Source organism: Heterodontus francisci, chromosome 20 (genome assembly GCF_036365525.1).
Source record: "Heterodontus francisci isolate sHetFra1 chromosome 20, sHetFra1.hap1, whole genome shotgun sequence".
NCBI classification, from domain to species: Eukaryota; Metazoa; Chordata; class Chondrichthyes; order Heterodontiformes; family Heterodontidae; genus Heterodontus; species Heterodontus francisci.
The window spans coordinates 23640003-23653561 of record NC_090390.1 but is presented as its reverse complement, the minus strand read 5'-3'; the positions used below and the strand labels follow the sequence as shown (position 1 = coordinate 23653561).

The following is a 13559-nucleotide window of genomic DNA, read 5'->3' as shown; positions in this document are numbered from 1 at the left end:
CCCTAACAGTAACCTGCTGCCTCCCGCCATTGCTGCTTCTCTTCGACGCTCCCTCCTGCGCCTGTCTGCTTGCCACTTGCCCCCCTCGGCCGTTCGCTGCCCGCTGCACAGCTTGGAGAAGCGGCGGGGGTGGCGGGACATGGGAGCGAGCGGCCGAAGGTGGGGAGCAAGTGTCCAAGGAGGGGGGAAGCAGCAATGCAGGATGGAGCGGTGAGTAGTTGGGAGCGGGAAACTGAAAGCGGCGATTGAGACAGAGATGGCAAGAGGGAGCAGGGTACTGTTGGGATGAATGGAGCTGGTGATCGCAGCCATTGAGGGATGAGGCAATGCTTGGACATTATTACATCTAACGTTGTTGCGTGATGAAGTCATCACGCACATGCACGCATTCATACTGACAAGCTGGCAAATGTTCGGACGCAGTCATGACATCGGTGATCGCTGTGCACATGCTCTGCATTGTCAGGACATGCTGCGTAAGAGTTAACCACTTTGGAGTGATTCTGGAGTCTCATACAGGCCGGACTGGGTAAGGATGGCAGGTTTCCTTCCCTGAAGGATATTGGTTGTTTTTTTTGCAGATTTTTAAAACTGAATTCAAATTCTCAAACTGCCACTGTGGGATTTGAACCCACAGGGCAGAATTTTCATTTGGCTGTGGGGGAGAGACCGGAGGCAGACAGGCCCTCAGTATCCTACAACCAGCCTACCTGCCAGTCTCCCACCATGGCCCCACCTCCGGGCAATTATCATGGAGGCAGGATGGGGGGGCGGGGGGTGAGGTGCTGTTGGCTATCCGTCCGCAAGCGACAGATAGACAATTTGGCCAATTGGAGAGCCTATTAAGGCCACTCTCCAGATGCTGACTGATGGCAGACTGGAGTGTTGGGGAGAGGGTAAGGGTGGTGCAGGGGATTGGGGGCACCAGTGCTCCATCCAGCTAGGAAACCCCCTCCCCTGGACCCGCCATAGCCATCGAGCCACAGCTGTGGCCCAAGCCATCCAGTGAAGGGGTTGCCCCTCCACCATGACGGCCTGGCAGCTGTCGCCTCTTTGATGTTAAAAAATTTGTTAAAGCTCTTCAGAGGGCACCTCCATCTTGAGTCGCTCTCTGTCTCTCTCCCCCTCTGTCTCTCCTCCCTCTTCCCCTCTGTCTCTCCCTCTCCCCCTCTCTCTCTCTCTCTCTCTCTCTCCCTCTCCCCTACGTGCATTGGCAGCTCCTACCTCTGACAGTGGGGCTGCTGATCTTTCAGTGCAGGAGGGGCTGCTATTGGCCCTCCAGCCTTAGGACCCTGCCCGCCATCCTATATGGGACAGGGCTGCCAGAGGCAGCATTTTAATTGGCTACCTCCTTGAAAAATCGGCCCCCGAGTTCCAACAACGGCATGTGTAAGTTCCCTACCCACATTTCCTCCTGATAACAGGATTGGCACCAACAAACGAGAAACCAGCCCACAGTCTGTGGATTCCTCATCCAGTTACATAACCACTGCACTCATTATGCTATCATTCCGTCGGTAACATCTTGTACATACCTTTCAGTACAATTGGTGAGTCAGTACTGGATTCACTTCAGAATGGAATTTCTTTTACTTTACAGTATAAATGGGTTGTTAACCCGAGCTGTGTAATTGGCTGTGGAAATTACTTTTGTGCAGATTTTTTTTTTAGATCACCCCTGAATGCCCCCTTTAAACTGACGTGAGGACGTAAAGTGCGATTTGTTTTATCTTGGATCTGTGGCGCCTCTGAATGGTGTTACAAGATAACCTTGTACCATTACAGCTTCCTGTGAGTTGCCTCAGGGTACTCCCTAACTGCCGGCACACTCATATCATGTTTACTCGAGGCCATACTGAAGCTGTTATATAATGAGAATCAAGTGGGTCTTAAGTTCATAAGTATAATAAAAATCATCTATGTGTAACTAACTCCTTCAGAGCTGCTTTATGTTCTCTAAAATTACATGTACATCCTTTTTTATTTAACAGCCGGGAATATAATCTATAAGACAAGTGCTTTGTAATATGCAGGAACTGCTAAAAACGCTTTAATAATTATCTGCTCATATCTGTATTTCTGCTTTTCTTGCCCCAGTGCCTTGCTGACATTTTAAGGGTCTCATTCACTCAGGCACTATTCCCTTTCCCTTGAACATTGCAAATCCCCATTAAGTCAGGCCCCTCGTCAAAAAGCCCACACTCGACCTCTCCAATTGCTGTCCATGTTTAATCTTCTTTTCCTCTTTATTATCCTTGAACATCTTTCCACTATCCAGCTCCTCATTCGTCCCTCTCTCAATTCCCTGGTCAAATCCCCTCAGTCTGGCTTTTGCTCCCTGTGCAGCATTGAGAGGGCCCACATCAAAGTTACCAAAAATGCTCTTGTGACTCAGACTGCAGCACATTATCATTCCTTGTTCTTCTCAGCCTGCCCACAACTTTCAGCAAAGTTAACTTCTCCTTTTTCCCTGCCCACCACACCACTCACCCCCCCACCATCTCTATGGTTAGTGTCCTTGGTGCTGTCCTCACACACTTCCTCCCCAACTTGCCCCAAAGCAGCCAGCACATTTCCCCGCAGTGATCTTCTGCTCTCGTCCCGGATAGTTAACGTGTGAACTACCTGAAAGTTTCATCCTTTGCCCCGTCCTTTTATTTTTATTTATTTCATGGGATGTGGGCCTCACTGACAAGGTCAGCATTTGTTGTCCATCCCTAATTGCCCTTGAAGGTGGTGGTGAGCTGCCTTCTTGAACCGTTGCAGTCCATCTGGTGTAGGTACACCCACAGTGCTGTTAGGGAGGGAGTTCCAAGATCTTGATCCAGCGACAGTGAAAGAATGACTATATATTTCCAAGTCAGGATGGTGTGTGGCTTGGAGGGGAACTTGCAGATGGTGGTGTTCCCATGCGGCTGCTGCCTTTGTCCTTTTCGGTGGAAGAGGTCGCAGGTTTGTAAGGTGCTGTCAAAGGAGACATGGTGAGTTGCTGCAGTGCATTTTGTATATAGTGCACACTGCTGCTACTGTGCGCTGGTGGTGGAGAGCGTGAATGTTGAAGGTGGTGAATGGGGTGACAATCAAGAGGGCTGCTTTGTCCTGGATGGCGTCATGCTTCCTGAGTGTTGTTGGCGCTGCACACATCCAGGCAGTGGAGAGTATTCCATCACACTCCTGACTTGTGCCTTGTAGATGGTGGACAGGCTTTGGGGAGTCAGGAGGTGAGTTACTCGCTGCAGGATTCCAAGCCTCTGACCTGCACTTGTAGCTACATTATTTAAATGGCTGGTCCAGATCAGTTTCTGGTCAATGGTAACCCTCAGGATGTTGATAGTGGAAGACTCAGCAATGGTAATGCCATTGAATGTCAAGGGAAGATGGTTGGATTCTGTCTTGTTGGAGATGGTCATTGCCTGGCACTTCTGTGTGTGGCACGAATGTTACTTGCCACTTATCAGTCCAAGCCTGAATGTTGTCCAGGTCTTACTGCATGTGGACACAGACTGCTTCAGTATCTGAGGAGTCGTGAATGGTACTGAATATCATACAAACATCAGCAAACATCCCCGCTTCTGACCTTAGATGGAGGGAAGGTCATTGATGAAGCAGCTCAAGGTAGTTGAACGTGGGACACTACCTTAAGGAACTCCTGCAGCAATATCCTGGAACTGAGATGATTGGCCTCCCACAACCATCTTCCTTTGTTCTAGGTGTGACTCCAGCGGAGAGTTTTCCCACTGACTTCAATTTTGCTAGGGCTCCTTGATGCCACACTCGGTCAAATGCTGCTTTGATATCAAGGGGAGTCACTCTCGCCTCACTTAGAGTTCAGCTCTTTTTTCCATATTTGTACCAAGCCTGCAATGAGGTCTGGAGCCGAGTGGCCCTGACGGAACCCAAACTGAGTATCAGTGAGCAGGTTATTGCTGTGTAAGTGCCATTTGATAGCGCTGTCGACAACACCTTCCATCACTTTGCTAATGATGGAGAGTAGACTTATGGGACGGTCATTGGCTGGGTTGGATTTGACCTGCTTTTTATAGAAAGGGCATACCTGGGCAATTTTCCACATTGTTGGATTGATGCCCTTGTTGTAGCTGTACTGGAACAGCTTGGCTAAGGGCACAGCTAGTTCTAGAGCACAGATCTTCAGTACTGTTGCTGGAATATTGTCAGGGCTCATAATCTTTGCAGTATTCAGTGCCTTCAGTCGTTTCTTGATATCACTTTGGGTGAATCGAATTGGCTGAAGACTGGTATCTGTGATGTTGGGGATTTCAGGAGGAGGCCGAGATGGATCATCCACTTGGTACTTCTGGCTGAAGATGGTTGCAAATGCTTCAGCATTGTCTTTTGCACTGATGTGCTGGGCTCCCCCATCATTGAGGATGGGGATATTTTTGGAGCCACCTCCTCCAGTTAGTTGTTTAATGCCCAGCACCATTCACGACTGGATGTGGCAGAACTGCAGAGCTTTGATCTGATCTGTTGGTTGTGGGATCACTTAGCCCTGTCTATTGCAGGCTGCTTCCACTGTTTGGCATGCATGTAGTTCTGGGTTGTAGCTTCACCAGGTTGACACCTCATTTTTAGATATGCCTTGTGCTGCTCCCAGCATGTCCTCCTGCACTCTTCATTGAACCAGGGTTGATCCCTTGGCTTGATGGTAATGGTAGAGTGGGGGATATGCTGGGCCGTAAGGTTACAGTTTGTGGTTGAATATAATTCTTTTGCTGCTGATGGTCCACAGCACCTCATGGATACCCAATTTTGAGCTGTCTGTCCCATCATTCCATGCCAAATCATCCCCAACTAAATCAGATTTAAATGCCGCCACCTTGTTTACAAATCCACCGTGGCCTCTGCCCACCGAACCACTGCAATGCTCCTGCCACCACCCTTGGCCCAATATCTCAACCCAAGCCCTTTGGGCCTTAGATCCTGGCATCCTGTATCCCTTCCCTGAAGTTTGATGGGAGAGTTTTCTGCTATTTTGACTTCAATTTGTGGAGCCCCTTCCCTGTACCCAATTTGGGTTTTTTAACATCAGATCTTGGAATGCAGATCTGGCTTTCACCTACACTTGATTCAAAGGGAAGAGCAGGATTCTGCACCTCATGGTGTAAAACACAGAGCCGGCAGCACCCTGTCCCAAGCTTTCCCATCTGATCATCTCCTGTATCTTATCAGGTAGCCAGGAATTGGATTACCACCAGACAAATGATGCATTTACACAACAATAAAGCCAAGCACACACACATTGCTGGCAATTTGATTCATAAGTGGTTCTAACAGAGTAGGTGAAGCATATAAGAGCAAAATACTGCGGATGCTGGAATTCTGAAATGAGTATAGAAAGTGCTGGAAATACTCAGCAGGTCTGGCAGCATCTGTGGAAAGAGAAACAGAGTTAACGTTTCAGGTCAGTGACTCTTCATCAGAACACAGGGTTCTGATGAAGGGTCACAGACCTGAAACGTTAACTCTGTTTCTCTCTTCACAGATGCTGCCAGACCTGCTGAGTATTTCCAGCACTTTCTGTTCTCATTTCAGGTGAAGCGTATAGACTGGCTCAAAGAGTGTGGAGAGAATCAGGCAATAGATGATGAGGGATTGTCACCATAAGACAACAAAGCCAGTAGGGGACAGTGTAGCTGTGATAATGGGATGAACCAGATATTGTTATTCGAATATTAGCTGGTTTATCTTTATTAGTGTTTGCCAAACACTCCGAAGCCTTCTCTCCTGTAGTTGGCTGGTTTGAGTTTGCAATAAGTATTACATTCAAAAGTGTGACTTGCTCAATGCCTTTTAGTTTTGACCACAATAATGCAGTACAGCTAATGGATATTATTCATTGTGATGGAATGATTTAATTCCTAGTTACACCCTCCTTCTAGCAGCCTGGTACCAGTGATGTGGTGCCTGGTGCTGCGGGCACTGACGGGTGCCAGCTGCCCGTTCCCCATAATGCCATATTCTTTACCAGTGAATGCTGGGAGAGTGCCAAGGTCAAGGGGGAGGGTTATTGGATGACGGCAGCTATTAAAGGGCTGCTGGCACTTCTTGAAAGCAATGTCCGAATTTTGTTTTTGGTGGGACTTGCGCTGATCAGCCATGGAGAGGCAGAAAATCCTGCAATGCGTGGTAGCTCGACCATTGAGCTGAGGGCCACCCAACAAGGCAGAAGATCTACGTTGCCATGGGCCATTATGAGCAGGGCCTGAGGTTCTGAAGCTATGCTAAGCATTTGACTCCCACACGTTGGATGCAGAGCTGTTTATGGACTGCACTGTCTGCTCCTCTGGGAAGAAAATGAAAGCCAGTTTTGTTTGGTTAAAGTGCCATATTTCATGTAGTAAAAACTTCTTCAAAATCAAAGTTGTACTGAATAACTATGCTGACTCGCTACACCATTGACATGTGTGAAACCTCTCCCCCTGGTATACTGGTTTGGATAAGGATCCTTAATGCACCATTGGTCGATAGATCCTAAATCTGAACCTTGTTAGTATCGACAGCTTGAGGTAGATGTCACCTGTGGTTCAGTTGGTAGCACGCTTGCCTCCGTGACAGATGATTGCAGGTTTGAACCCCACTCCAGAGACTTGAGCACATATCCAGTGCAGTAGTAAGGAAGAGCTACACTATTGGCAGTGTCGTCTTTGGATACGATGTTAAACTGAGGCCCAAGATGGACGTAAAAGATCCCATGATTCTATTTCGAATAAAGAGCAGGGGCGATCTCCCCAGTGTTCTGGCCAATATTTATCGCTCAACCAACATCACAAAGGAAGATTATCTGCTCATCTCATTGCTGCTTGTGGGAGCTTACTGTGTGCAAATTGGCTGCTGCGTTTCCTAAATTACCACAGTGACACTTCAAAAATACTGTAAAGGGATGTCCTGAGGCGGTGAAATGTGTGCTACAAATCCATGTCTTTGTTTAATGGAAGCTCTGCCTCTGAGGATCCATGATGTTTACCTCTGCTGCTGACAAAGGCAAAATCTTGGACACCCCTATACGAGGACTTATTAAACCTCCAAGGGCAGCTGTTTTTTTAGCACAGCACATTATACTTAAAGCATTTATATCTGATTTTTTAAAAATATAAAACAAATAGTTTAGTAATGCTCGCTCTTCTTGAGCTACGTAAATGTGTGATTGCTATTATTTCTCCATAATCCTTATTTTTGTACTTATTGTCCTTCTAACAGTTAACCTTTGGACTATGTTTCAAGCAGCCCAAAATCTAGGAGGATATGAAGTGGTAAGTCCAACACTGCCTCGCTAACGATTATGCTCTTTAACTTTACCCCTTTCAGCCTTGTCATTCAGCACTTTGTATAAATAAACAGCAGCTCTGACAAGTTCTTAGAATGGCTGTAGCCATTCTGCGTGTGTTTATAGAATCATTTTTTTTTATTTGCACAGTCTTGAGATTAGATCCAGATTTAGAATGGAGCAGATTTATTGTAAAAAGCTATAAGTGGAAAACACATGTAACAGCTCCTCTGTCAAGGAAAGAAGTGAGCTCTGTAATTTTTTCCCATGTTGCCTCTCAAAGGGGGCAATTATAAAACCAAGCCAAGACTGGAGAAAGGAATTTTTTACTTGGCTGCTTACTTGGCATCTGTTCGTTTGTAATATGGGAAAGTATTAATGGCTGCAAAGTGAGTCAGTAATGGTTGTTAAAGAATTGTAAAGGCCATTTGTCAATGGTTTCTTTGACAAGCTAATGTGGAATATTAAAAACCATCAGTATAATGAAGAAAGAAGTCTACATCTTTTACATGTCTGGTTAGTCAATATAAGGCTAATATGATTGAGTTATATAGCATGGCCTACATTTTTTAGCCAAACTGTTTAAAGTACAAATATAATTATTTTTACAGGAAGAAAATAACTAAAAAAAAATTGATTGCTAAATGCATTAGTCTTGGTCGGCAACCTTGGCTTAGCCTGAGTCTGAAGGTTGTTAATTCAAGTCCCACTCCAGAAATGTAAGCACAAAACCCAGGTTGGCACTTCAGTGCAGTACTGAGGGAGTGCTGCACGGTCAGAGGTGTCGTCTTTTAAGTGAGACTTTAAACCCAGGCCCTGTGTGTCTGTTTTAGAGAAGGTAAAAGAGTGTAGAAGATTAAGAGGTGATCTAATTGAAGTGTTTAAAATGATTAAAGGATTCAATAGGTTAGATAGAGAGAAACTATTTCCTCTGGTGCAGGGTCCAGAACAAGGGGGCACACCCTTAAAATTAGAGCTGGGCTGTTCAGCGGTGATGTCAGGAAACACTTCTTTACGCAAAGGGTAGTGGAAATCTAGAACTCTCTCCCCTGAAAAACTGTAGAGGCTCAGTTGAATGAAAATTTCTAAACTGTGATTGATTGATAGATTATTGTTCGGTTAGGGTATTGAGAGATATGAAACCAAAACAGGTAAATGGAGTTAAGATACTGATCAAACATAATCTAACTAAATGGCAGAACAGGCTTGAGGGGCTGAATGGCCACCTCCTGTGCCTATGTTCTTAAAACAATTAACTAGCTTTTTATCTTATTTCCTGTTAGTGTGGGGCCTTGCTGTGTACAAACTGGCTGCCATGTCTTCCCACAGACCAAAAGTGACGACACTCCAAAAGTCAACAGTTGGTTGTGGAACGCTTTGGGACATTCTGAAAGTGTGATGATATTAAATATTAATGCAAATTCTATCTTTATTGTAATCTCACCACATACTGCAGAACTCTGAGTCAGTTATTATGGTTTTAGTTCTGCTGGTAATTATCTAGAAAAGAGATCTCATCCGTTGGCGTAGGATAACTAACATTTTTGATAACTGAAGGACTTGTTTCATTTTTGGAGAGGCCAATTTCTTACATATGTTCCTAGAGGGAGATTTTCAGTAAAGATCACAGGACATGACATCAGCAGAGTGTCATATTAGTCTCTGTTTGCATCAACAGATACGAGTGGAAATTTCTATCCTGCATTGTTTTGGAATGTGTTGCAATAATGCTGTCTCTCTCTCATGCTTTCTTGCCCTATTTTCCACTGTGGGCTGCATTTTACAATGCCACTGCCGAAATCGACAGTGGACGTAAACAATGGTGGTCCGCCCGTGTGGACCACACGTCAGTTCATTTAAATGGCCTTGGCGGACCGCCCACCCCATTCACGTGGAGGGGGGGGCAGTCCGTCCCCGGCAATGGCGTCAGCAGCCTTTGTGCAGGCGCTGACGCCATTTTTAAAGGGCTTTGAGCCCTTCCATTTAATTTCAATATTTAAAGAAATAGGTTTAAAAAAAAATGCCCTTCTCCCGCCGCGCCCCCCCCCAATAATCATACAATGCATTACTTGCCCTGTTCCCCCCCACCCCCAGAAACACTTCCCCTGCCCACCTGACCACCTTCCCTACCACCCCCCCAGTACATAAACTTTAAACTCTAACTCTTCCCACCGTCCCCTAAACCAATGAGATTAGTTTGACCCCGCTCCCCGCTATCCTGCACTGAAAAGCTAACCTGCTCCCCCCCTCCCCACCAGGGTTACACCTTGGTTCCCTGGACAGGGATCTGAAGGCACGGGAGTGCCGGCCACCAGCACCAGTATCGCAGCTGGGTGGAAGATGGAGGCGAGGAGGTATTTATTTCCTTTATTTAACTTTATTTACATATGTAAATTTTGCTCCCGGCACTGAGCGACAGGGGGGCCGCCATGAGGCCTTGCCACCGGCGGCAATATTAGGCCGAGCCTTCGTGGGCCTCTGCTGGAGGCATTTTCCAGCCCACCACCCCCCCACCCCTGCCATGACCCGCGATGTCAGGAGGGCTATAAAATCCAGCCCTGTGTCTCTCTTCACCCTTTTGTTATCTCTCTGCCTCTCTCTCTGTCTGCCTCTCTGCCACTCTTTTTCTCACTCTCATTCCTTCTCACTGGTTTTGTTTGGCTCTCCTCGCTCACACTTTCTTATCTCTCTGTCTCTCCCTCCCACTTTGTCTCTCTCTCTCCCTCTTCTACTCTCTTCCACCCTCTCTCTCCTCGCTACCCCTCTCTCCACTTTTCAAAATGTTTATCCAATAGTGAATAGAATGTTACAATATTTAGCAACAGTATGGCACACAAGGAAAATTATGTCTGCTTTATGCACAACCAGTCGAGAATTTATAATTAAATTAATACACTTTAATTCACCACCAGTTTATTAACAAAACCTATTTCATAATAGTGAGTTATAAATATTATTTACAGAAAGTGGAAAGCAAGCGAACAGATGCAAGAAGCAGCATTGTTTCTGAAAACAAACTCTTTTGTTTATTTTAATAATAGCAGTCCCTGTTGCCTAGGTTTTCCATTACAGCTTTTAGTAATGAAATTCCATTGAAGGTTGCACTGTGCAAAAGCCCATTTTCTCAACATGATGCACTGTTCTCATACAGGTCTTTTATGCAAATCCAACTGCAGTGGAGCTGGGTTTCACCCTTTGTGTGAGGCCTTTCTGAATATGTAACTGAAGTGTACTTTGGTTGTCTTGCAAAAATGCAATAAGTAAGTTAACTAGCAACAGTGCGCAATGTAACTGAAATATAAAGATAATGCCTTATAATGATCCTGACAGAATATCAAAGTACTGTTAGTGGTCAATCATTTCAAACATTCTAGCGTTACCAAAGCTTGTATGATTCACCATGTGGTTCACACTCCAGGTTTACTGTTGGTCCAGAACAGTTGTGGCTTTGCACTCACAATAAGTGAGTGGTTTGTGAATTGGGTGTCAATGCCCAAAGTGACCCGGAAGTGAAGCACGTTGAGTCTGTCCCTCCACCAGGGAGAATTGGGTCACTTTGCTCTGATCAGTTTAGGCTGTGAGCAAAACCACTTCACATCAACACTACTGCCGTTTGCATGTAAATGGGAGCCTTTGTCACCTTCACTGCATGAGGGACTAAACCAGCGAAAGCAGGTTACATCAACACTGGGATGGTGCGGGGAGCGGATAGACTTTGGAACAGAATAGCTTTTTTTACAACAGATTTTAGAAATCAAGGATTGAAAAGAACTGGGGGAAAAAATCTTGAATAAACCCCAGATTTTTTATATATAAATGTGTGACTCCCCATTTCACTCCCTTGATTCAGGGTCTTTGGGATAGTCCAGACTGCTGGTTTCTACATGACGTCTGTCAGGGCAGTCCGACTTCGTGAGCAGGAGGTGGTCTTGGAATGGGGAGAGGAGGATCTTGCTGGTTTCTCCAATATCCAGTGAGGGTATTATATGGACCAGCACGCCTTGGTAACTGGCAAAATGCCCCCAAAGTGGAGGGGGGAGGTCGCGTTCAAATGATAGTGGAGGTTGGCTTTTAACTTCAAGAACCCCAGACTATTCCATTCATGTCCTACTGAGGCTGCACCAAACGCAGGATTTTAAAAGAATATTTTGAGAAAATTGGGCGAATGCATGTTAAATGAGGGCTGGTTCCTCACACACTGGTTACTGTCTGGGATAGGAGTGTAAGTCCCAGATTGCCAACTAACACCAGCTTTCATTGTGATTGTGACAGATAACTGCACGTCGACAGTGGAAGCAGATTTATGATGAATTAGGCGGCAACCCTGGAAGTACCAGTGCAGCAACGTGTACTCGCAGGCATTACGAGAGGTAAGAGGCTGATCATTATGATGAAAAAGCATGCCCTCGCAGGCCTTTCTGTTTGTGTCTTTCTGCACTGATCGTTATAGAGTGATAGATTTCAGAAATACTCTCGCACCAACTTTGAAAAGATTTCTGCATTGTTAACTTGAAGATGGGGTTACTTTAATCATAAAACCACTGGAGGGAACTTTCAATTTGCTGCCGGGAATTAACTGGTTCTAAAAAATGTCTGATCTTCATTCCAACAGATTCCAATGAAAGTGACAGTCGGGCGGTTTCTATAACAGCTGGTCCGCAGCGCTGGTTAGTCCCGGGCGGCCGGTCCGCAGCGCTGGTTAGTCCCGGGCGGCCGGTCCGCAGCGCTGGTTAGTCCCGGGCGGCCGGTCCGCAGCGCTGGTTAGTCCCGCGCGGCCGGTCCGCAGCGCTGGTTAGTCCCGCGCGGCCGGTCCGCAGCGCTGGTTAGTCCCGGGCGGCCGGTCCGCAGCGCTGGTTAGTCCCGGGCGGCCGGTCCGCAGCGCTGGTTAGTCCCACGCGGCCGGTCCGCAGCGCTGGTTAGTCCCGCGCGGCCGGTCCGCAGCGCTGGTTAGTCCCGGGCAGCAATTTGAAAGTGTACTCCCGTTATGTTCTTTGAAAGCTTTCTGCATCACTAATCATTCCGAGTGCATCTTCAGTGTTCGATACAGGCCTGAGTTAACATCAGCTACCTCTTTGATTGTATTAAGAGATTTTGTGCATGTGTTTCTTTCTGGCAAGCTGCCCGTGGTGAAAACTGATAGATTGGCCTGATTTAGAGATTTTTTTGCCCCAGAAAAGCAGTGGCTAAATATGTGAAAGCTGCAGAATTCAGGCTTTGCTGTGGCATTTTAAAATGATTAAATGGGGCAGTGGATTGTCGGGATGAATTGTGCTCTGTTTCAGAAAATGCACCGAGCACTCACTTTATTTTCACAGGGCTTATTTTGCATTCATTGCAGAATAAATTCATTTGGTTTTTCTTTCGTGTGATGTGGTCTTAGATGCTGGATGGAAGCTTTTATTTTAAACAAAGCAGGAATAATTTAATGCTGATGATTTCAGTAATGTCCCTTAGGCTTTAACTGGTCCAAGCCTGCCTCCAGTTTGTTTTAATTCAAATCAGCTCAGATTCTCTATGAGCAAATGTCTTAGTCAGCCTTAATTTGCTCAGAAACTATCCATCATTGTCAGAATTTATTACAAATTACCAGCCACTTGGCTAAAGTTCTTCACTGCTCCAAATTTAATTAGTTGGATTACTGATGATTAACTGTAAATCAGCATTGATGAGGCTGTCTCTGTGAGGTTGTGCTAAGAGTGTGTTTAAAGTTAATTTTATTCGGCTCTGTAATTAGGTTGTAAACAAGGATCTGTTTGAGTTAATTTAAAAGACACAAACAGTATCTGCAAACTATTCAAGGGATCTGTAATCAGCAAGTGGACTGTGAAGCCTAGCAGGATTTAAAAAAAAATCTCCTTTATTTAGAACATTAAGAGAACCTTTAGAGTATGAGGATTCAGTGCTATGCACCGTGAATAAATTAGCAGATGGGATAATTCTCCATGCGTGTTTAGAAGTTGGCGCATTAATTGTATAGTTCTTCCTCTGTGTTGTCCAATCTTTCTATCCCCCCATCTGGGCAATATAACGAGTAGTTAGGTTTTCAACTTGTCATCCGGGCCTTAAACATGTCATAGTGTATCAGAGAATTAACCCGAAAGATTAGGTGGCCAGATTCTAGTAGTAAGATGGAGCCTGCCTCAGAGAGTCACTAGGAGCTCTCTTGATGTACAAGATCTGTTGTAATAAAACAAGAGTGAACCTTCCTGACTGGCAGGCAGTTATGTGCTTCATTGCCAATTAGTAATGCAAGATCTGAATTTATAAAATTATG

At 45.6% G+C, this 13559-nt stretch overlaps 1 protein-coding gene across 1 annotated transcript in view; it reads left to right on the top strand.

Annotated features, from left to right (window-relative positions):
• Window positions 1-13559, top strand: part of arid5b (AT-rich interaction domain 5B) — a 132236-nt gene that overhangs the window by 89707 nt on the left and 28970 nt on the right. Inside the window, exons 7-8 of the mRNA XM_068052444.1 lie at window positions 7219-7271; window positions 11558-11655. Of these exons, the coding sequence (XP_067908545.1) occupies window positions 7219-7271; window positions 11558-11655 (151 nt within the window). The remainder of the gene's footprint in view (window positions 1-7218; window positions 7272-11557; window positions 11656-13559) is intronic.